The 24,485-nt window shown below is 31.2% G+C and overlaps 1 protein-coding gene across 1 annotated transcript; it reads right to left on the reverse strand.

Annotated features, from left to right (window-relative positions):
• Window positions 1–12,763: 12,763 nt before the first annotated feature.
• Window positions 12,764–17,091, reverse strand: LOC110420470 (structural maintenance of chromosomes flexible hinge domain protein). The gene is made up of 4 exons (XM_021433793.2): window positions 16,290–17,091; window positions 15,347–15,502; window positions 14,561–15,241; window positions 12,764–14,102 (listed from the first exon to the last, which is right to left on the reverse strand). The coding sequence occupies exons 1-4, from the start codon at window positions 16,623–16,625 to the stop codon at window positions 12,963–12,965; spliced, it is 2,313 nt and encodes a 770-aa protein (XP_021289468.1). The 5' UTR covers window positions 16,626–17,091; the 3' UTR covers window positions 12,764–12,962.
• Window positions 17,092–24,485: the final 7,394 nt, after the last annotated feature.

Consider the following 24,485-nt stretch of genomic DNA (forward strand, 5'->3'; position numbering starts at 1 on the left):
AAGTCATGCTTAATTATGGCTTTAGCAAGCATGTCACGTGAAATTCTAGGATCAAATTTTCTAACTTTTAATTTCCCTTCATAATCCATAAGCATTTGATATGGATTAAAATATGAAATGAATTTACAAGTTTCAATCTGACAACTCAAATGTGAAGTGCCATAATTAGAGCCACTAGGTTTAAGGCCAACCTTGTACATTGTTTTACAACCATTACAAGTTGCCCTTTCTACTCCATCTTACTTTTTGCCTATTTTGGTGAAATAATTCCAAACATTTGAAGTTTTTTTTTTTACCCTCTTACTCAATTGTTCAGATTCGAATACATGGGATTGTGAGAGAATTTCACCTTGATTGATCCAAATGTTCACATCATCATCCAAATTTATACAATTTTTAACTGATTGATCCATCATCATCACCTTCAAATAACATAAATATAATTAAAAAATATTAAAAATTTACACTAAAAAATAAAAATATTTATTGATTATATCTATTAAAAATATTTTTTTATATATGTAATATATGATTTAAAATAGATTCCCAAAAGCAAAGGAGAACAAAATTATTTCTATTACACCAAGCATGATTTCACGCAGCAACAATAACAAAGTTCAGAACTCTTGCACAGAACATCTTAGTTCAATAAAATAACAACTACAAATGTCGATATATTCTTTATCATAAGACTTCCATATGTCCAGCAAGGCAGCAACACATCACAAAAGTTGAAACACCTATGAAAAGAAAAGAAAAGCTTATCGGAGTTTTACCTGGGCTACTAGAGGAGAGATACCAACCTAGCCTCGATGAGAGAAGCAAATCTGAGGAGATATGTTGCCAACGAAGGTGAGGAGGAACCGATCTCCAAAGTTAAAAGCCGTGAAGCCTCCGCTGTCCACTCTCTAGCAAATCAAAAGAGGTGGATTGGGTAGGTAGGCAATGGGGAAGCTAGTCGATGGGGACTAGGGAGTGCCGACGGCTCTGAGTGGTGACCGACTGACTAGCTGAAGGTGAAAAGTGAAACTGGGCAAAACAAAACGGAGACTTTGAAGGTGCCAGTGTGATCTGCGATGTCGATGGGGATTGGGGAGTGGCGGAGTGGTGATCGGCTGATGGGGATGGCCGAATGCTGGATGGGGATGGCCAGATGCTAGATGGGAAGCAGAGAAAGCAAAAAACTGAGAACTGAGAAAGTAGGAGCAACTGCAACTTGCAATAGTCCACTCTCACCCACTCACCGATGGTGAGTCACCGTCACCGTGAAAGAAAGAACTCAAAGAAAGCTAGAAAACTAATCGAGAGTGGGGACATGGGGTTAAGTAGGCAGTTAGTCGATTTAGTATTAAGGAGTGTTAGGACTTAGGCTACTTGTTAGTGTTAGGACTTAAGCCGTTTAGGCTTAATTTTTGTTTTAGCCCACAAGGTTGGCCCGCACCAACCTGGGTCAGCCCTCTAATCAAACAGGTCAATCCATTTAGGCCCGATTCTAATATGGGCCTAAATTTGTAGGCCCAACCCACCCTATATTTAGTAAAAAATGGGCTGATCCATTGGACCAGGCCCATTTTGACAGGTCTAACTGAGCATGATGCAAGATAAATTGTGTTTGAAATTATATAAAACGTTGTTAAAATATTGTTTAAGAAATAGTAAATTAAATGGTTTTGTATGGTGTTTGTACTCATATTTCTTCACTGTTGTGGCAACAAATATGATAGGGTCGTTCACTTCATCTAACAGATGGTTTTCGTTTATCTTTTCAATTTTGTCGCCATATCACATAACTTTTAAGTTGTTGCCACTATCATTAATAAAAGTTGATATAAGATTTTGTTTAAGGACCAAATGTTAAGTCTTGGGCATTTTAAATTATAAACTACGCTAAAAGTCAATTTAATGAAGAGGCATATATCAAGGTAAATAGTTAGTTTTACAATGTTACCTTAACTCTTCTATGTATAGGTCCCTTTTTTTGACTTCATTTGTTCTGTTTTGCAAACGAACTTTTTCAATTGCAGTTATGGATTTTAAAGCTCCTTTGTAATCTAAACAAAATGATAAGTGTTAAAAGAAGCTACGAAGGTAGCATTTGATACTTTACAATACAATATGCTTACAAGTAATGTAATTGCAAACAATGTGATTGTAGAGAAGATAACTTTGCAATGTTTACTATATAAATAAAATAATGATTAAAATACAAGAAAGATAATATTACAACGTTTGGTTTACAAATACTTTGCTGGGAATATAACGTAAATTTTCAAAATTATCCTTATTTATTACAATGCAAGTTTAATATACTTGTATATTTTTTATTGTCAAGTTTTACATAATATCATCTCTTAAATATATTTTAATGTCATATATTTTATTTTTATTTTTTATTATAATTTTATATATTTTATTTTTATTTCCTAATAATATTTTCTATATTATTATTTTATTTTAATTTCTATTTCTTTTAAAAGACAATATAACTTTTATTGACAATCACCATGACTACTGAGAATAATAAAAAAAATCTTTGAAATCTATATAAAAAAACAAATTATAACATCATAAAATGTTTTTAGCAAAATAACAAAGTTAAACGACAAAAATGTTTTTAATAATATTGTAGAGTACAATGCAATCTGATTACATTAATTTTAGACCGCAATCATATTACATAAATTAGTTCTAATATTATTGCATTGCAATCTTACATTGTAATGGTTTGTTACGAAACAAACACTGTAATGTAATTTAATTGGATACATTATAGGCAATTTACTCTCTCTTTCCTCATACCAAATGCTACCTAAGTGTTGAAAGTGAGTTAATTAGAGTAATATTCAATTTCATTTTTTTCAATAATTTAATGTTGTGTGTAATAATGTAGGTTGTTATACTTGTTAGCAAAGTATCATTGCGAACTCGACTATTAAGGTCATTAACTGTTGCAAAAGAGAAAAACCATGATGGGTACAATGTCAAGTCTTCATGTATCAACTAAACCTGAGTGCTCTTTATAAACATCACCATGGTTTGTGAGGGAATGGAATTGAAAGATGTTTTTCTGCTATTGATCTATAACCTTTTGATGTGACATAAGCACCTTTTTTTTTTAAACACAAATTGTAATGCGTCTGAGCCCTTGATCATGAAATGCATTGCTTCTCTCTGTACAATCAGAAAAAAGGTTATGAAAATGACGTGTAAATGAGTAAAGGTAGGTAATTATTTAAGCTTTATAGTTTATTAAACAATAGCTTCATCTTTTTTGCTACAAGAGTATTGAATTTGGATTTCCAACTAAAATTTGAGCAAGTTAATAGTTTAGTATATTTTTGGGATAAAATAAGTTTCTTAATAAGCTCTACATAAGCGGAGGTGGTAAATTGTATTGGACATGGATGATATATAAATATATTTGCAATATGTTGTCGTTATCTAAATTTCATAGTACAACTATATTAAAATTTTATGATAGTCATTATTTAAAAGAAAGCTTTATCTATATTCTTTGATAGTAAAATGCTATGCCAAAAATTTGACTAATATATTATTGGATTCTTCCTTACATAGGACCTCCAACCATCAAAAAGATTTTTTTGGTCAGAATTTTTAGCTTGGAAAGTATAATAGTTAAAAATTACAGTAAATCAATTGATTAAACAAGAGTTTTTCTATGAGCCAAAATGATAAGTAAATAAATTTATTGATTAAATTATTTTTTGCTTTATTATGGTTCAAGGATTTGATTTAGTGTTGCTAGATTTGTAAGTAAATAAAATTAGAAATCATAGATGGTTGATGTGATTTATGGAATGATGTAAAAAATAATAAGATGTGTACTCGAGCATCAATAGTCAAAAATCTAGGTTGAGAATTGTATCAGGTCAGGCAGGATCAATCGATTCCCATATATGAACTATTCTGACCTTTATAGATGTTGGTTGTTGAAAAGGTCATAAATCTCGTAGATATTGGTATGTCGTCATTAATTTGTTCTCGCGCTCATGTAAATAGAGTGTAAAATGAGTGATGATAAGTTTGTATCCCTGACAGTTTGAACAATGAGATTTTGCATGGTAAATGTAGAACCTTAAAACCAACGACAATTAATCTACTAGCTATGTTGTAAAAATTAGTTTAAATAAAAGAACAGTAAAGTGCATTAGTGCAAAAGGGAACAGTTACATACATTAATAAAATATATCTAGCAATTGATTGAAAATGGATATTTAATGTTAGCATGTAATTAACATTTTAATATAAGAAGTGATGTTAATGTGAAAAAATAGATATTGTTATATGCTTGTATATAAACATTGACTCAAACCTGAAGTTAAGTTGTCAAAAATCTCTTTGTACACTATATTTTAGTTTCAACGATAGGGGCACCATCAGTATCTGTTACTAAAATTTTCAATCAAGTGTGAGAAGTTACTCTCGATAGGGCTAGATATAATTGAGCATGTGTGAGTATAGGTTTAGGTAGGTATAAACCAATTTTGTCGAGAATTTTTCCTTAGCTTTTATTGATAGTCATTCCATAACATAATCCAATAAAAATTGTTTTCTTGTGAAGATAAATGGCCATTTTCAATAATGTTTGTTAACACTATTCATGGTATGAAGAATCAGGTATTTGTTTCAATGTTTGAGACAATTTTCCTTCTATTATATCAAGAGCTAATTGTAAAATTATAAGCCTAGTACCATTATACAGGCCAGAGTTTTGGTTTATATTTCTTAATAACATAATGACTACTCTTACTTTTAAATGTAAAACATGCTCTGGTCAGCCACGAAATTTTAAAAAGTTTAAAAATTCTATTAGGCAAACTAATCCATGTTTTGATATATGATCTGATGCTTATGAAATTAAGTCACAACTATAATATGTTTTCATAATTCTTGGTAGCAAATCAAGGGCATATGCATTTATTAAATCAACAGTCTCATTATAAAGTGTGACTATAACTCTTTGTCTAAGATATTCAATATTTGTATAATTATTTGTAAAGTTATCATCAACTATAGAAAGTATATCTTCTATTAGATTTTTTCTAAGAGATACTAATAAGTTATTTTGTAGTGTTATGTAATATGAGTCACCTTCAGCTTCTACCATAAATGATTTTAAATTATCATCTCCTATATATAGCAACCATTGTGCAAATGTTTTGATTTCTTTTTTAGATTGTTCATTAAGGTCATTTCTTAATAATCTCATATTTGTTTTCAAACGAAAAATCTTGCATTTAGATCATAATGGGGATTGTTTTATAGTAGCATTGACAATATCTATTTTTAGCCCTGATTCAACTACAGGTAAAATTTGTTGAAAGTCTACCTTTAATAAAATAGTCTTTCCACCAAAAGTTTATTAGTTGTTTCTAAATTGTTGTTGCTGACAATATCTCTTAAAGATTTGTCTTAAGGTTCAAAACAATGCCTATGTACCATTGGTGCCTCATCCCATACAATCAAGCTACATGGTTGTATTAATCTTGCAAGTTGTGTTCTTTTTTTTATTTGACATGTAGAATATTCATCTATACTGAGTGGTATTTTAAACCTTAAATGAGTTATCCTTCCACCTGGTGATAACAAAAATGCTATACCAGATGATGCCACAACTAAAACTATTTTTTCAATTAATCGTATTCCTGAAATTATTGCATTCCATAAATAAGTTTTACTTGTTCCTCCATGGTCATACACAAAACCCATTTGTCCTTCATTATTTTCAGTCGATTGTTTCACATAATAGTAAATTTGCTTTTATTCAATGTTTGAATTTAAAAGTAGTTTCAAATGTAGTTGTTGGAGCTCTAGTAAATCATAATTCATTTCCTCATATATCAATCTATTTTGTGTAATATGAATTTTTTTTGGTTAGGTATAAGCAATCTAATATTAGCTAAAGAGCTATAATTCTTGTTGAAAAGATCTTCTAATGCAATCAAAACATAATTTTTGAGATCAAGTTCTAGAATAGTATATTGTAAAACTCCAAATGCATGTTTCAATCTATGCTCAATATCCTCTGAAAATAGTTTCCAATTATTTTCAAAATGTGATAATGGGTTTGTTACTTGACAAAACATGATGATGGTTACAAATAGTTGTCTTAATTGTTCACTTGAAGCCCATTATAAAGATAGTAATAAGGCATCATTCCATTCTTGATCATTTCCTAACAATCCATGTGCTTTTCATGCCTCTTGAAAAGTTTGATAAGTTATACAATTAACTGTTCTAATGTGTTCATAACTAATTGGTCTTTTTACTACGTTTAATAACATATGTAAATAGTATAACTCACCTCATGTAAGATGCACGTAATTTATTCTACCTATGCAATGACCTTGTTTTTTTATTTTCCATTTTGCTTCTTGTTGGTACTAAACATATTTTGTGGGATAGTCTGCATACAGTAAATACTTGTCAGTTTCATCGATTTGGTTGTTAATCATCCATTCAATAAAAGTTGTCTTGTTGATATCTGGTCTGTGAATAACCTTACCTAAGTTTTCATTGTCATGAAAATATATGTTTTGTTGGTTTGTTAAATGTATCGCTAATTGTTAAATAGCCGGTTCTCAATGGTGTATGGAAAAACTAAAAATTCTTCAACATGCTTCATAAGCTGATAGATATCTGTAATCTAAATATGTTTTTATCTCATCTGGGACATTAGATTGTTGTGATTAACTTACATTCATGTTTGAGTTACTGTTTTGTAAAATAACTCTAGCTCTATCAAATCCACTATTGATATATTTGAATAAGTATTTTATCACCCTAGATTGTCCACAAATCTCCACATTAATGTGAACTTGATATTTAACAACCAAATTTACATTCTGTGGGACTACATATCTACTATCTAATTCAATACCATTTTTCGCCACAACATTGTCTAGTAAATTTCTCCTTTGATATATAGGAAATCATTCTCTATTTATTGTAGTGATTGTTTGAAAATCTTTTAGATAATATTTAGAACAATATCCTTTACTCATGTATGGTGAATTTGGTCTTGATATCCCACATAGTCCGTAGACTATAAACTTAACTACAAGTTAGTATGCTATTAGATCTACATATTTGTTGGGTAATTCAACTGATATGATCTTATCTATGTCTTCAAAAGATAAGCATTTATTGTGATGATGTTGCCAAAGAATAATGTGCACATAGAGCAATCCACGCTTTTGAAATTCTATTGTATAAGCTACTAAATGATGAAAAATCAAATAGAATGGATTAATATTTGAAAGGAATAAATTTTTTATTAATTAACTAATAATTGTTTGTTCAAGAATTTAATATATTAATTAATTAAATTGACTTACCAGGTGTTGATACACCAAAATGGTTGTTTTTCATTAGATCATTCATTAAGCTACGAAGTGTAAGTTTAAATACTCTTAAACTTATATCAAGGCTATCTTCAAGTTTTTGATGTGCAATCAAGCTTAATGCGAGTTGGATTTCTTTCCATTGAGAATTGCATGTAAATGTCATAAAAAGGTCTAGACAGCCATAGTATCTACAAATAAGCATTGCGTCTTAGTAATTTTGTAATAAATATCTAGGACTACTAGTAAAATTGATAGGTAATATTATGCATTTACTTGTAGTGTTTGCATTATGATCCTTTTTTGTAAATGCATCTTTTAACCCTTTATAAAGTTTAGCTATTAAATTTTTTTTTATTTCTTATGTATAGTAATCTCTATTCTTCTATAAATGCATATGTATCTACAACAAATTGTTGAAAAAGTTTACCCCTTCTAAATAATGTATTTTTAAAATAGTTTGTTGTTGGATTATATAGGCATAATATTTTCTCATAGTTACATTTTTCTCTTTTCAATTTTGCTCTAATTAGTGAATGAATATAACTAATATTTGGTGTATAACCATCTTCACCATAAAGAAACAAAAGTGGATATTGCATGGCCATAAAAGAAAGATGAAGTTCACTAATTCGTTTTAATCCTTCAGTGATATGATTAATTATTATATGTCGACAGCTATCAAATTCTCCAAAATGATCAACTATCAAGTTAGCAATTTCTGATGTAGATGGGAGTCTATAATTGGTGCATCATTGTGACGAGCTGTTATTAATCTTATTGTAAAGGAGGCATAGTTTGTCCTTGTAAGTCTTTCCCTAACTAATCTAAAAACTTTACAATATATGATCTGCAGATTGAGTTTGTGCTTGTATACAATTAAAAACACTCTAAAACAACCTGCAGCATATAAATTATACAAACATTCTATTTACGTAAATTTAAAAAAAAAACATTTTTAGATAATATACTTTAACAATATAATCAATATGTCTCATTACTAAAGCTTATGCTATTTCCAACAATATATATAGAATATAAAAAATAAAAATAATATAATGGAATGTGACATGGATATAATATATAGCAATTTGATAAGATAAATATAAACAAAAGGAAATTAATATGAAACAGAGAATAATGAGTGACATATCAAATAGCAACCTAAATAGCAAGGAAAAAGGGGAAAAAATATAATGCAATTCGATCATTGAAACCAAATTTGGGAAAAATAAAATCTAACATATAATTACAGGTAAACAAACTAATAGAAAGTTCAGAATATACTCAAACAACGCTTAAGTCATGATATCAATAAAAGTAATGAGTAATATTTTAAACATAAAGCCAAAGCAATACTATAATTAAATAATTACTTTGAAATTTAATGTACTACAAAAAAAGACAAAAGAATGTAATCAACTGAAAGTAGAATTTCTACTAAGGACTAGTTAATATTTTGCTTCGTTTAAGTTTTCTTGATTTAGAGGTGATAAAATAAAAAAAAAACAATAAACAATATGTACATCAATCAGTATTAGAACAGGTAAGGTCGATACAAATATTGATAAAAAATAAAAACAAAGATTGAACAAAAATAGAACACTGATAAAAGGTGATAGGCAAATTTGATCATAAATATGTGGAGAACGAAAACACAACCTATATTTTAGTAAAAGAACAAAAGTGTAGTAATTCAAGACTACAATAGTATTTGTTCCAATTAACATGATTAGTGCAGGTGAACAAATGATAAAGAAAATTTATTTTTGAGCATCTTACCTAGTTGAGAAGTTAATCCCTTTAAATCTCCTTAACATTGAGTTTTAAAAAAATTAATGACTTTAGGTTTTGCTAAACTAAACAAACAAGCAATTTTTTCATTGTAATTATATTGTTTATACTAAACAAACAGCAAAACATATCATACAAAAATATACACATCAATTTGAACAAAATAAAAGGGAATAGAGTTTGATCTTAAAAAATCAGATTAAACATGTTGTAAAAATTATATCATAAACCTTTTAGTAAAATGAAACTAATCTCTTTGAATAGAAAACCAAATAACACAAAATCAATAACAAAAACAAACTGCCTAAATAGAGCAAACCCAATAACAAAAATAATATAAAACACCATCACAAACCCACGAACAAAAACAATACAAAATACTATCAATCTAAGCAAACAAAATAAGAAAACAAACCAAACTGAAAGGAATAAAGAATATAGAGTACTGAAATCTATTGCTATAATCAAACTAATAAAAGGCAACAAAACAAATGAACAATGACAACATCATCAAACTAAAACTCTAGTATTTTCTATATGACATAGATAGGAATCAAAACATTACCAAATACTATACCTAACAGTTTAGCAAACAGGAAAGTCAAAGGACCGGATGAAAGAAAACCCAAAGAGAACTAAGTAAGAGTAATACAGAACAAAAACCACTTCTACATAAAATAAAACACTCCCACTAATGTCCGAAAACCAAGGAACCGAGAAACGATACATAGCAAGTATTTTGAAACCATAGATTTCAAACATTCGTACGAAGAAGTCGGAGTAATGTAATTCCCGATGACTGAAGATAGATTAATAAAAAGGATGCAAGTCAGTATAGCTGCCAAAAATTGAAAATACCCATGTGGACAAAATCTATTGCGCACTCGCACACAAAATGCACGGGGAAACCAAGGCTACAGCATACACACAAGTAAGAAGGCTTGCCTTCTCGAGCACATAAATGGGGCGCATAATCATGAACTCTAGAAGTGAGGAATATGGCATGAGTTGTAAAACTGGCCCAATACCAAAAACCAAGGCATTGATTACACGAGAGAGAAGATGAGAGCGAACACACAAAGCTTCTCTAAAACACGCATATAATCGTAAGCTCTAGAAGAGTGGAAAATGGCGTGGATTGTAAACCAGGTTTCCAAAACCAGACCCTATACGAAGATCCAAAGCATTGACTACACGAGAGAAAACATGAGAGCAAACACACAACTTCTCCAACACTCCTTCACACGAGCACACACTTCACCACACTACACACAACACACACACACACACACACACACAGGCCCTCATCAAACTTCTCTTTTCCCTTTTCTGAATTAAAGCTATGCAGACGAGGGGTAAAAGGAAAACAAAAATGTGACCTTCAAAAACATCCTAAACATGGCTAAACCTGGGGTATTTTTGGACCTTCCTTTAACTTATAATAATAGATTGATAGCTAAGAGTTATAATCAAAGGACAAGATAGGGTTTGATTATCAAAAAAAAAAAAACCTTTTAGTTGAGTAATCAAGCAAATCATAGTAAAGGTGACATCTCTCTCAACTTGCCATAATTAAATTTACTCCTAATATTTATCCCATTTTAGGAGGATCAAGGCTCAAAACCTGAATCCCCTTAATGTATAAGAAAAAAATTGTAGTGATTCTTGTGATTTCATCAGCACCATATAAAAATCTATCCTATACACTAGTACCAAAATAATTTTTTAAACTTTACAGATAAAATTAGAAAATGAAATATATATCTCATTAGAATATATTTATAAAAATTAATAAATGAACATATGACAATCATCTTTTTCTTTTTCTTTTTTTTTTTTGTGAAGTTCAAAATGATATATAAAATAATAATCCATAACACTTTTACTAATTGATACAATATTTATTCTAACACACTCTCTTCTTTTGCTCTCTCTAATTTGACTCTCAAATGACCATTGAATCCTGGCTTCACTTTTGACATAAAAGTATTTAAGCTTGACTTCCAAGAATATCAATTATCACTCTATTAGTTTTAATTTGAATCTTTGTTATTAGCAAAGTAAGCAAAGGAAAATAAGTTGAAATTAGGATTCTGATTTCTGAACCCTAGAGGCTTGTGACCTTATGATGCAAACGAATATAGAGAAAGGAATTGCAACAAATTCAATGGTGTAAGAGCCCTGGAAGTCGGTGACCAAATATTGATGATATGAAAATCCTAAAGGCATATTCATTTTAATTTAATCTTGGAGTCACTAATGACTGAGCCCTAAGCCTCTAAGAAATATGCCAAGTACATTAGAGAAGCTTGAAGAAATACGTATTTGAGCCAAGCAAAAACATAGAAGAAAGAAAAGGAAACAAGCCTCTGTGGACTGGCCTTAGAATAACTCTTGTGCGTTACTGCTTGGACGGGATCTGAACCTTTCACATACGCATACACACACACATATACATATATAGATAGGGTCTGAATAGAACTTTAAACTGGGCATAGCTTCCCCACAAGAAAATGAAAAACAGGCTTTGGGCCTTAGGCTGCTTTTAAAAATATTATTGAAATTAGGTTGAGCCCATAAAAAAAGTCTCAAGGCAGTCAGGACAGCTGCTAATTTCACACTGAACAAGTTCACAGTCTCCTAAACCTCCTGATAAAGGGCAGAACCTACTCTTAAATCTGTTATACTAGTAATCAAAAACACTTTTATCAGCTAAGGTAGTTGCAGTTGAATTGTTTTCATTTGTTGAAGGTAAGATTCAACACAACTGAGTAATGGGTTGTGTTTTACTTGGCTTTGGACAAGGCCTGCATCAATTAAAAGATGAAATGTTTACAGCCTTCAATGTACATCTTAAAACAATGCGAAGCTGCATGTCTTGACATCTTTCATTAATTCCAAGCACAAGTTAACCAGAAAATGAACTGTTTGAACCATACTAAAGGAATAAATCAGAAGCTATAAAAAGGATGTATCCTCGACGTGTAGTGCAGCGCAGGCCATACCTGGGTTGTGGCAGAAAAACCTTGGCTCAACGCTTGGTATAATAATAATTCAACTTGGTCCCGAGGATGTGGCATATAAAACTCGTTGAGGGAATCAATCAGTAGCAAAGAAAAGTTTCTGTCTCGAAAAAGGACTTTACGTTTCAAAGAATCTTTTTCAGGCCTCAAGACCAACCTTGAAAAGTTCCCCTTTGCCTTGTGCAGGATGGATGGATACAGGCAAAAGAACACAACATCTTGATTTTAGTCAGAGAAGAAAACATAGGGTCCTGAAATTTGTACAGCTACTACTATATATTATATTATATTCTATTATATTTTAACTTTAAAAGCACAGGCTCCCATCATTGTCATAAGCTTAATCATATGGGAAACGAAATCACATAGAAAACAGTTGAGAAATTCACCGTCAGCCTGCAAAAGTACCTTGCGCAAAACAGGAGAATATTTCGACAACTGTTAAAAAGGATAAAAGGCTTTTGAGGCAAACCAGCTTAAAGTTGGAAAGTTACAGCCAAATGCAGAGTAACACGTAATTCAATGTTCACTAGAAAGATAGCAGCCAAAAGAATAAGCCAACAGATAAATTTAACTCCAACATATGAGAAAAAGTTAAATGTTATATTTCCAGCCAACTTAGGAGAAAACACAACTCTATTCGCCAAACTGATTGGGAAAAAAAAAAAGGCTCATACGGGTTCCTCTCTGTTAAACCCCATTCACATCACAAGATACCCATAGTAAAACAAAGAAAACAAGTTAGAGTAATCACACTTTTCCTAGAATTTACAGCAAGTCTCTATGCAGCAACTTCAGTTAACGGAACTTCAACTGAGAGTTGCGTGGCCGTTGCCATTTGAGTAGCAGTTGTCATTGGAGTTGCAGAAGTTGCAGGTAGTGATTGCAAGAACTCAGTATAGTGGAATTCAATCTGTAATCGGTGATGGAGCGGTGTTGAAGCCATTAAACCCTTCTTGATATCTGCCTGCAACTCCCTAATAGGTATAGCAGCCAAGAAGCTCTTTATGTATTCCTTGCAGGACTCCTTTCCTTGGCAAACAACCTCCTCTCTCTCTTCACTCTTGATTGATTCCTCAGATTTGGTTACTATAGGCCCTGCAGCAGAACCCTCCTCCTTCCTGTTGACCTGTTGAACCTGTGCATTTTTGGGTTCTGCAGCAGCTGTAGCAATCTGCTGGTCACTATTCGACTTATCATCTGAAGATTGAGCCACATTGGGTAGCTTGTGAATTACAGTATTGCAGTCAAATTTCAAGATGTAAGCTTGATTGCATCCCTCATAAAGCCTCTCTCCTAATGTGTCAATGATGTAGTAAGCCTCTGGTTCAACCTTGAGGATAAAAAAATGGTCATTCCAACTAACAATGTAAACCTGAGGTTCACCACTGTTTGGACATTCTGCACCAGCACGACTAATCTCATCCCAGATGTTATCAAAAGACATTGCACCATGCAAAAAGTCAAATCTTCCCTCATCCATCCCTTCTGGATGGAAAAATCCAATAAATGACTTCCTTGGCACTACAGAAAGAGGACGTAATTTTGCTTGGAGAACTGTCTCAAGGTCAAAGTGCTTGTCAGGGAACCGTTCCCTATAGGTTTCATTCTCACAGAGGTTCCTCCATTCCAATGAGCCTTCTCTAATCAAACTATCAAATTGAGACTTAATAGGCATCAGATCATGGTTGTTCTGAAACCAATCAGCAATAACAGCAACAAGGGCTGTACATGCACTTTCACCGGCTGCTCGCTCGCTCCGTTGATCAATAGAAGCAAAGAAGACCTGTGCTTGAAGCTTCATGTGTCCATCACGGCTCACCACTTCTTTCTGCTCCCAACTGCCAATAGCAAAATTATCGTCCCCAAATTCAGAAACGGATGAACGATTTGCAGATGAATCTTCGTCTGTCTTGTGCCACTGAAAAAATAAATGAAAGTTGTATTTAAAACTTCATATACTTTAGATAGGTGATAATTGTGAAGAAATAAACATTGGAGAGTTGATAATGCTGCTGCAATATTTGTTAAACTATAAAGCCAATTAAGGCCTTGGAAAAGTACTATCCATTGAAGAAAGGGAACCATTCAAACTAGCTGTGATGATAAAGGTATGAACTATGTAGGAATTGTCGGATATCCAAATCCTCAATCAGATACATAAACACATGCATCTTTGCAGGTGCATCAATTCATAAGAAGATCATGTGATAACTTGACAAAATCAGGATTAATAATAAAAAATATTGGTCTATATAATCAGATATAGCTACTCATCTGCGAGCATTAATGATTGAAAAGAAAATCATCTATGAAAACCAGCAAGATTGCAGACAGAGAAGTGTAACGCAAAATAAAAAATTAAGAAATGATTCTTACCCCATGGGCATGAGATTCGTCAGAGCTAAGCTGCCGGCGGTCAAAATCAATGTCATCTCCACCTTCTTCTCCATAGGCTTTCTTTAACAATGGTTCCCCTTTTGCTTTTGGAGACCTGAAGCTTAGCTTTCTTTTTCTCCAAGACAAAATGCTACGCTTGGAACTCTGCAACAGGGATGGCTCTGACACAGATGCAGCAGAATCCTCAACATTTGAGCAGCCAACATCTGATTTGCGATTGCTGTAGTACACCCAATCCTCACCTTCCTCATTGATCCTCATGCTGGAGTAAAATGATCCTCCAGCATAATTTGCTGATGCCAGAGTACCATAACTAAATGATTTCCTTACAACAGAGTCATCCTTTACCTCATCTGATTCTCCTTCATCAAAATCGTCGAGTGAATCTGTGTCCAATGGATACTCACCATCATCACTCCGGGCAGAACACCTTCCTTCACTGCCCTCATCCTCTCGACAGGCTTTTTTTGCTCTTCTAGTCGAAACATAATCTGTAAAAATTTTCACTTTTCTAAGACCAGCTTTAATTGCAGAAAGCTCATCCTTTTCCATTGAGACGGTTTCGCCGGAGCGGGAAGGTGAAGCAACAGGCACCAATGCCCTCTGTACTGGCTCTGTTGTATCTTGAGCAGTTCTTAGTTCTAACAGGCTAAGTGATATCTACATGATGAACGAGAACTTAAAATTAGAATATGTAAAGGCCTTAAGGAAACGGATAAATCAAACACAGTAGAATTCTGCTTGAAAAGATTTAAAGGCACATACACAGAGTTGGGGACCAGGTTCAGTAGCACCATTGGAGAGTATGAGGGGGATGTTTAACTCAAACTCTTTCTGTTCAGCAGCAGAAGCATATTCAGCAAGATTCAATGACACTGTCCCAACAACAGGAACCTTGTTCTTCAGCCCCTGATTCAAGCCCTGCATCAAGAAAGATAACTTTCAATAAGTTTGAACAGTTAAAGAGCTAACTTCTGAAAACCAACAACAGCAGAAAATTGACAATGATAATAGAAAAATATGATGATAAACAAGTTTAGGAGGTAAGAACCCCTCTGCGTCCAATGATCAGTGCCAAAGGCAGAAAGTAATCCACACAGTTTCTACATATTATGTTCAATAAAGCTAGACCACTCAAAAAGTTCAGACAGAACAAAATTAGTCGAACAAACAAGAAAAAGAAGGATGAAAATAGTCTCCTCCAATATTTTCTATTGAATAAAATTAACAATCTTTCAAAATATCAACAGCTCCCCCACAGTCAACTGTCATAAAGAACACAACCAACAGTCTAATTATCTTGACAAAATTATTCAATTCAACCAAATTAACAGTCAAAATTATTCTAAACTAAATTCAATGTTATGATTTTTACAGAATATAGATCAGTTCAGAGAATCTTCATTCAAATTTCAGAGCAATCAAACAGCCAAAACAACAGACCCAAGAAAACGTACAAAAATATAATCAAACATAAAAAATGACCAAAAAAAATTCATAGATGTAAAAGATTATCTAAAAATACAATAAATTTGAAATACCCAAAACCCAAAAGGCCACCACTTCGAGAATCTAAACCCAAAAATTCTCCATAATTTTATCATTTAACCATTTTTCTAAGAAGAAAACTTAATTTTCTAAAAACCCACAAAATTAAAACAAACAAAGAGAGAGAGAGAGAGAGAGAATCTGTTCTCCTGAGACTTACATTCAAGACAGAGAAAGCAATCTCCCAAGGATGAAACACATTCTCTTTATAAGCCGAAAAGCTACAAAGGGTTTGAAACTCCTCATCCCATACAACGGCGCTGTTTTCGTCAACGCCGTCGACTTCCTTCGTGAAATTCCTCTTAACCGTTCGCCTTAGAGAACTGAGAGAAGCCTTTGGACCTTTCCATCGAATCTCGACCGTTAATTTCGGTGACTTCTCTGAACCTTCCCCGACCAGATCCCACCCTTCTAACCTCCTTACAATTAGCTTTACCTCGTACTTTTTTGAAACCAGAGGCGGCCATGGTCGCCACCTCATCATCTTCACCACCATTTTTCAAAAGAAAAAAAAAAACACCAGAAAAACGAACAACCTTAAATTTGTCGAATTATTAATATTCTCCGAAAACCCAAAGAAACCCAGAGAAGCTCTTATTTCTTTTCTTTCTGGGTCTTTTTCTAATTTAAACCCCAAAACAAAATAAAAAGTGGAAAATAGAAACAATCTTGGGTTCTTGAATCAAATTTAGAAGAAAAGAAGTAAAGGGTAGTCAAAGAAAGGGATCAAAAATGGAGATTTTAATTGTTTTAAGGGGAATTAATTTGGTCTTGAAGAACCCACAAAAAAAAAAAGCTCTTGTGAGATAGAGAAGGGAAAGAGTGCTTATATTAATATATAACAGGAGAGAAAGAGAAAGAAGAAGAGAAGAGAGAGTGAACGTTGAAGGATGAAGACCGAAGGCTGAGGGGTTAAAAAGTTAACTAGGGTTAAAAACGAGGCGAGACCGGAGACAGAAACAAAGTAAGTATTAACTAGGCAAACTGGCAAAGGAACACAGAGAGAGAAACAAGTTGTATGTATGTTACCGTCGGGCCCGATGTAACGGCGTAATAACGAGGTGGTTGACTTCCGTTTTTTTTCTTGTCTTTGGATTTTTTTTTTTTTTTATATAACTTGTCTTTGGATTTTGGTCTTGCTTTATTGGACTTTCCATTTTATCCAAACTTCCTTCTTTTTTTGAATTTTTATCCGCTTTGGCTTTTGTTTTTCTTTATGCCCTTGTATTTCTTTTTCTTCCTTTCTTTCTTTTTTTCAATTTTTTATGTTGGGTAATTATTTTATTATTTTTCTCATTATTTTCTATAATTTCTTGATTACATGGAGAAATATTTTTATTTTTGTTTTTGTTTTCAAATTTATAAAGTGTTTGGCATTTTGATTTTTTTATATCATTCGAGCAAGAAAAACTCGAATATGAAATATTTTTTGAAAAGAAAGGCATGACTACTATTAAATTCTATATACTACTATACTTCATCTGCTTTAATTTGAATGTTTTTTCACTTGTTTGGAGCGTTTCAAAATAATATTCACCTTCTCAAAATAAAATTTTTTTTCAATGTTATCTTTCATTAAATTACTAATTTTAGATAAAATCATTAAACATAATGTTTAAAAATCTCTAAATTATTTCAGAAAATCCAAATGAGATATTACTCTTTTATTGTGTTCAATTAAACCCATATACTTTTATTTTAGGTTAAATAGACTTTTATGATTAAAGATTAATTAATTATCATTAGTAAAAATATCATATATCATTTTATGTTCATATAGTGTTACTATGAAAAGTGAGAAATCTCATGTGATCACATCATCATATTATATCTACGCGTTACATCATCATCGACTATTATGTTAACATTTCACATCATCTATACATGATATAAAATGAAAAGTGACATTTTAACTAATAATACAATTATTTTTTTATAATTGAAAAAGGGAGATTCGAATCTTGTTCTTTAGGTAGGAGGATAATATACCACCTAATGAACCAAATGCTCGAGTGCACTAATAATATAATTGTTAATTATGAAAGTTTTCGTTTTTGAATAGTAATCATAAAAACTTATTTAATTTAAATAAAAAATTATAAAAACTTAATTAAACATAGTAAAAGAATAAAAATTTATTTAAATTATTCTAAATAGTTCAAAAACTTTTTTAAATAATATGTCATGATTTAGGTTGTATGTCATTTTAAGAATAAAATTTATTTATAAAAAAAAGATCAAATAATTTATTTAAAAAATTATGTACTATTTATAAGATATGTATTCAATTTTGGAGGAAAAGAATAGTATAGATTTAATGAAGATGACGCATGATGATGCTAAATGTGAACATCGGTGGGGTAGCATCAAAGTTCAACCAATTAATTCATGGATATTTACGGATAACAATGTATAAGCTTTATATTGTTAATGAGATGTGCATGCATACCTATAATATACATTTAACTTGCATAAGACTATGACTTTATGAGCACTATGTTCTTAATATTCGCATGCTTTAAAGTATTTGCATATAATTTGACACTCTAATGTGTAACAATATGCTTATAAAGAACAAGAATAATCCAATATTACACAAAATAAAGAAAGAATTATTAATTACTACTATATAATTATCAAAGACTATGTGCTATATATAAATTTCAAAAAAAAATATACATTATAGAATAAATTGAAAATTCAAACATTGGGCCATCAATGTTATAGAATATATCAAATATAAGGAGACCATTATAAAAGGAAAAAAAAAAGTAACTTACACTTAATACTGAATAGGAAGAGAAAAAGGTGGATGTGAATTTGCATATGATTAATTTGATTAAATTTTACTATTTTATTTTCTTCTAAAAACCGAAAATTGCCATAATACTCGTCACTTGTATTCACAAAAATTCCATCTCTAATCAAACAGTACTCATTTTGAGGACGGGTGTATATGTATTAATTCAAATAATTTAAATTGTGACTTTTATTTCTTTTAGTGTTTAAATTTTTTTATTAATTAAGTGATAATATTTGATTTACTAATAATGTATAAAATCTATATACGGACAATGCATATAAATATAAATTCTTTAAATAATCAAGTTGTGAAATAATTGTCTTCTTTCTACCTCTTGAGAGTTAATTATAAACATATGCGGATTAGTGCTTGCTATATGCTAGGACTCTTTTGTTCATTCATCTGATATATTCATTCAGCAGTTAAAAAAACCTATGGAAACAAACATCCGCCGCTCAACAATGAAATCCAGTGGAAACTTAAAAGACAAGTCTTAAGCCTACATCAGCTGTTAATTTAGTGAGAGATTGGTCCCAATTATTTCTGATTAAATCCTAGCTAATTCCTAATCAAATTCAACTCATCTTCTCAATAAGACACCCCTCCTATATTATTTATAATGGAAAGAGCTAATAATTAAGCTATTATTCCCTCTCTCTACATATATTATCTGATTTTAAACTTGCATATATACTGTCAGCAATCTTTTATAGCTCATAAACACTTGAGTATTTAATTTATTAATTAATATATAAATCTCTGCTTAAAGAGTAGAAGTGATGTTGATGGGAGGACCCGAGGCTAACATATACCAAAAACAACGTACGCGTCTCAACCATTGAATTGAAATTCAATGAAATTTGTGTCTTGAAAGATATTTCAAGCTAGTTTGAACTTAAAACATATTGCATTATTATTATTATTATTATTAAGAAACGGTATTATTCAAAATTGTGGGTGGCAATTGGCTGAATATGTACCAACTCTTGAGAAATTATATAGGGTTATGAAAGTTATTATGAAGTCAACGTTGAAGCTGATCCAACCAATTTTTGTTTCTTTCACACTAACACTTTTGTTTTTTCCTGAAGCTTTGGACTTTGCATGTGCACCACATGTGCACCCTCGGTACCATGTGATTTTGTTTTTCTTTTTGCTTGGAATGGTGGGTAGGCACAAAGTCCTCTGCCCTCTTCTATTTTTTGTTTTACATTTTTAGAAGGAAAAATATTAAAATGGATTGTATTTATTGTTAGAGTATTTTAATTCGACACAAAAAGTAAATCAATTATTTCTTATGAATAATCCAAAAATTAGACACTTGAACATTTCTTTCTTTCTTTCAAATCATACTATGAAAGAAGAAATTGGGAGATTCCCTGCAAATGGATATGAGAGAGTCACACGTTTAAAAGACTTTTCCTTCACCCATGGGGACAAGACCTTTGGCTTTACAGCTTGGCTTTTGAAATGGTTGGAGTTTTTGGAGCCTTAGAAGTTGGGCAAGTGATTTGATTGTTGGGGGTTGCAACTTGCATAGCTTCAAGATTTCCTAACCCCAAAATTTTGAATGATTATTATATGGCCATGATGATAAAGATCATGCCTAATGTGTGGGGTTCATAATTAGATTAGTTATCACCCAACAGCTAAGGCTACACGTTCCTTCTTATTCAAAACCTTGAGCAGAGCCATTAATAAACCAGTTCCAAGTTCTTTCTCCCTAGCTAGTGTGTTTAGGGATGGTTTAGACTAACCTTGGAAAATGGTAGCATTCATTATTTGAATACGATTCAATTCAACACTTAAAACCTTTAAAAAAAAAGTCATTTTAATTAATCCTTTCTTCTTGTCCTACAATAACTTTAGCTTGAAATTGAATCAATATCCTTCAATCTATATGACCCTAATTGCCCCAATGAAAGAGGAAAACATATTTAGTCATGCTAAAATCATTTTTAGCTTGTTCAAATATTGTTTGGGTAAAGAATTTTTTGCACATGGAACATACCCTTTATAAAGTATGCTAAAAGAAGTAAAGAATAACCCTTTGAATGAGAATATACCCAAAGATGAGACTCAAATTTTTTGTGTAGCTAGGACAATTTGATAAATCCCAGTAACAAAGACAAATCTGATTTTTTTTTTTTTGCTTGGTTAAATTGAAAGCAGAGATTATTAATTTTGTTTACTTTGGTGCCCACATCATTTCTCTCATTTGTCCCTGCAGAGAGCTTGAACCAAATATAATTGGGTCTGAATTAAAATGCAGGTGTCCAACTACATAATTCATGAAAATGTGGTGCCAACCGTAAGATAATTTCTTTTTTTAATAATAAAATTATAAATATAAAAAATAAGATTAGTATTAATAAGTTTTTTTCTTCCTTTATTTCTATTTCTTTCTTCTATGTTTTATGATTTTTTAAATATATATTTGACATAATATTTTAAAAAATTTTGAATTATTTAAAAAAATTCAAGTTTTTATATTTTTATTTTCAATCAAATAAGTTTTTATAATTAACAATTGACTCAGAAAATAACATGTCATTTTTAAATTCACATGGCGATGATATGTCTCTAATGTGTAGGGTGAAACTATTACAAGATCACATTATTACGTTACATTAACATATCATATTACCATATGTAATAATATATTAATATGTCACGTTAGTGTCACACGATGTAAAATAACAGATGTTATCTTGATTAGTCAATTATTAGTTATAAGTGTCTATTTGATTTAAAATAAAATACAATAACTTGATTGAATGTAATATAAAAATAAAAACTTATTTAAATTTTTTAAAAAAATTCAGATACTTTTTAAAGCGTTATGCATATATATTTCTGATATTTTTAATTTTTCTGTTAATTTCACCTTTAACATCTAAAGTTGAATATAATAAGATCTTCAAGTTCTCTGAAAAATGATACTCCAACCAAAGCATTAAATAAGAGAGTGTAATTGACCTTTACAAAGTAGACTTATAACGAAGTGGGGAACATTTAAATGATTATATAGGTAATGAGTTACGAGAGTGATTGTGCAATTTCTTTCCTTCGAAGATAAAAGAATAATGCCTCTAAGGTTAGGTGTAGTAATAATGTAAACACAATAACCATACACTAATTTTAGTTTCACTTTTAGCATTAATATATCCAACAAATATTTATGTGTTTTTTTACTATAGATAAAGTTATAACCTATTATTTACTACAAGGTAATTAAAGAGATAACAAATAGTCAAAATTAAAGTGGAGTAGGTGTTCAATAGATTTCTATAACTGAATTTTGCCAGATTTTCTTCTTTTTCATTAAAAAGCTCTATAGAGTATAGAGGACCGACCATCCACTAGAATTAGGCACAATCGAAATCAAATTGACATTGTTAGATGTTTGAATGTCCAACATGCATTTTTCACCACATGAGGCAATATGATTCCCCACCACCATCCCTCAGGCATCAACAAAATGTGCTTTTATATAAATATCTCCATCACAAATAGGTAGCTCCATTTCTAAAGCAATTTTTTTTTTTTAAAAAAAAAGGCATGAGCTATGCCTCTAAACCTATGACATGAATATTTTTTTCCCCACAAAAGAAAATTCCATTGATTACAATTTAAATGAATAAATACAATTTGAAATTGTTATTTCAGTCCTAAATATTTTTAAAAATTTTACACCATTAATCCTGACGGTAAGTCGCAAATGGATTAGGTGTCAATTGTTAATCACTAAATCTAAAATAAGTCTTCTACTTAATTAAAGGTTAAAGACTTGAATTACGGTAATATACAAATGTCATTATTAATATATGATAATTCACTTTAAAAAAAAAACAAATTTGGGTGACAAAAATCTGGAATGGCATGGCATGGCATGGCATGACACAATAATGAGCAATATATTTACTCATTTTCCAACATGAAATTAAAAAATGATATTAGTAATTCACTTTGAAAAAGAATAATTGTATTAAAAAAAATAGAAAATGACTTGAAGTCAATCAACCACGAAGAAGAAAAGTAATGGAGCAACGGATGTAAATACCCAGTTTTATTAATTGCTTTTGAAACCCACTAACTTAGCCTTATTATCAACTCTATTTGTAGCATTGTTAAGAAGAATATTTTCTGTGGGGTTTGGGGGACAACAATAAGGGCAGCCTCGAGCTCGTAAGAGATTAGATTGCAGCATGGGAGCTGCAACAGAATAGTGATGGGAAGAGGCCAGAAGTGGTAAGCTATATGGATATCAATAATAGTAATGCCTTGGGTCCATGTTGCAAATTGTTTATATATTTTGCTTATGGCTTGCTGCATGCTCTACTACTATTGAAATTTCTCCCTTTTCCTAATTATTTTGAATTTTTCAGTCTACTTCTATATTGGTGCGAATGGGATTTAAATGAAATTTAAAAAATTGAAAAAATTAACTTCAAGGCGAGCTTTTCGATAGACCTTATCTTTAAGACTTATTTCGCCCTCACCACTCGATATGCAAAAAGGTAATTATGCGTATAGCTTTAGGGATACAATGAAGCCAACATCTAATTTCGTCTTTGCATTTTACAAAAGTAAACTGTTAAATTCATCCGAGGGTTTGCAAAGTTGTTCGCCTTTAGAGCCTACTTTCTATAGCAAGTAAATTAGAAGAAATTTGAATTACTTTGATGGATGACGGGAATTCAAGTGTTTATGTAACAAGTCCTTTATATATATAAGCTTGCAAATTTCTCTTCTCATGGTCACAATCCTTTCATCAAGACACTTATTTGTCTTAAAGATATCTTTGCATTTTATAAGACACAATCCTTAGCTAAAGGTATTATTTCAATAATTACTTTAATGGAAGATAATCATTCATTTCATAAGACATAATCTTTTAGCTATAATATGAAAAGATAACTTTTCATATCCAACTTTTGAGTTATTGTATTTTCCATGCTGTCTCATAACCTTTGGATTTAGAGGTGTTTTTCCAATGTGCCACTTTACCAAGAGACATAACCATTTATATGAAAACCTACCTTCAATAGCTACACTATGTTACTCTATATGATATAACCTTTAAGCTAAGATAGTTTTTCATTATGTGACATAACCTTTAAGTTAAGATAGCTTTCATTATGTGAGACAATCTTTTATTTTGAAAATACATAAACAAACCCCACAATTTTCAAAATTTTCAAATACCAACAACTTTGGGAATTCTATGCATAAATGAAGGTATCCCACATATTTGAACCTTCACTTAGTGAGTGTGATTGGTTCTAGTTTGAATTAAGTGGTTAACCAAGCATTGAACCATCGATTCTTCATTTGACTTGTTGGGCCACTAAATACACACAAGCTTCCTTACTCACTTTGTGTCTAGTTTTGCCAACACATTTTTTATGGCCTTGTGTTTTGCATCCATTAATAAGTGTTATCAGAGTCAAGCCTTTGGCTCCTAAAAGCGGCCACACTTCTACTCACATAAGTAGCCTCCATAGAAAGTATCTTATAATTATAGTACTTCAACATATACATGTTATGGGT

The sequence above is a fragment of the Theobroma umbraticum genome, unplaced genomic scaffold (genome assembly GCF_002168275.2).
Source record: "Theobroma umbraticum cultivar Fairchild unplaced genomic scaffold, ASM216827v3 scaffold_86.0, whole genome shotgun sequence".
Taxonomy (NCBI): Eukaryota; Viridiplantae; Streptophyta; class Magnoliopsida; order Malvales; family Malvaceae; genus Theobroma; species Theobroma umbraticum.

Bases quoted from the DNA above. Each gene is read 5' to 3' on its own strand.
- LOC110420470 (XM_021433793.2), bottom strand. From the start codon at position 16,625: ATGGTGGTGAAGATGATGAGGTGGCGACCATGGCCGCCTCTGGTTTCA. The intron at 15,503-16,289 runs GTAAGTCTCAGG...TTCTTGATGCAG, and splicing joins TTGCTTTCTCTGTCTTGAAT to GGCTTGAATCAGGGGCTGAA. The intron at 15,242-15,346 runs GTATGTGCCTTT...TTCATCATGTAG, and splicing joins AACCTGGTCCCCAACTCTGT to ATATCACTTAGCCTGTTAGA.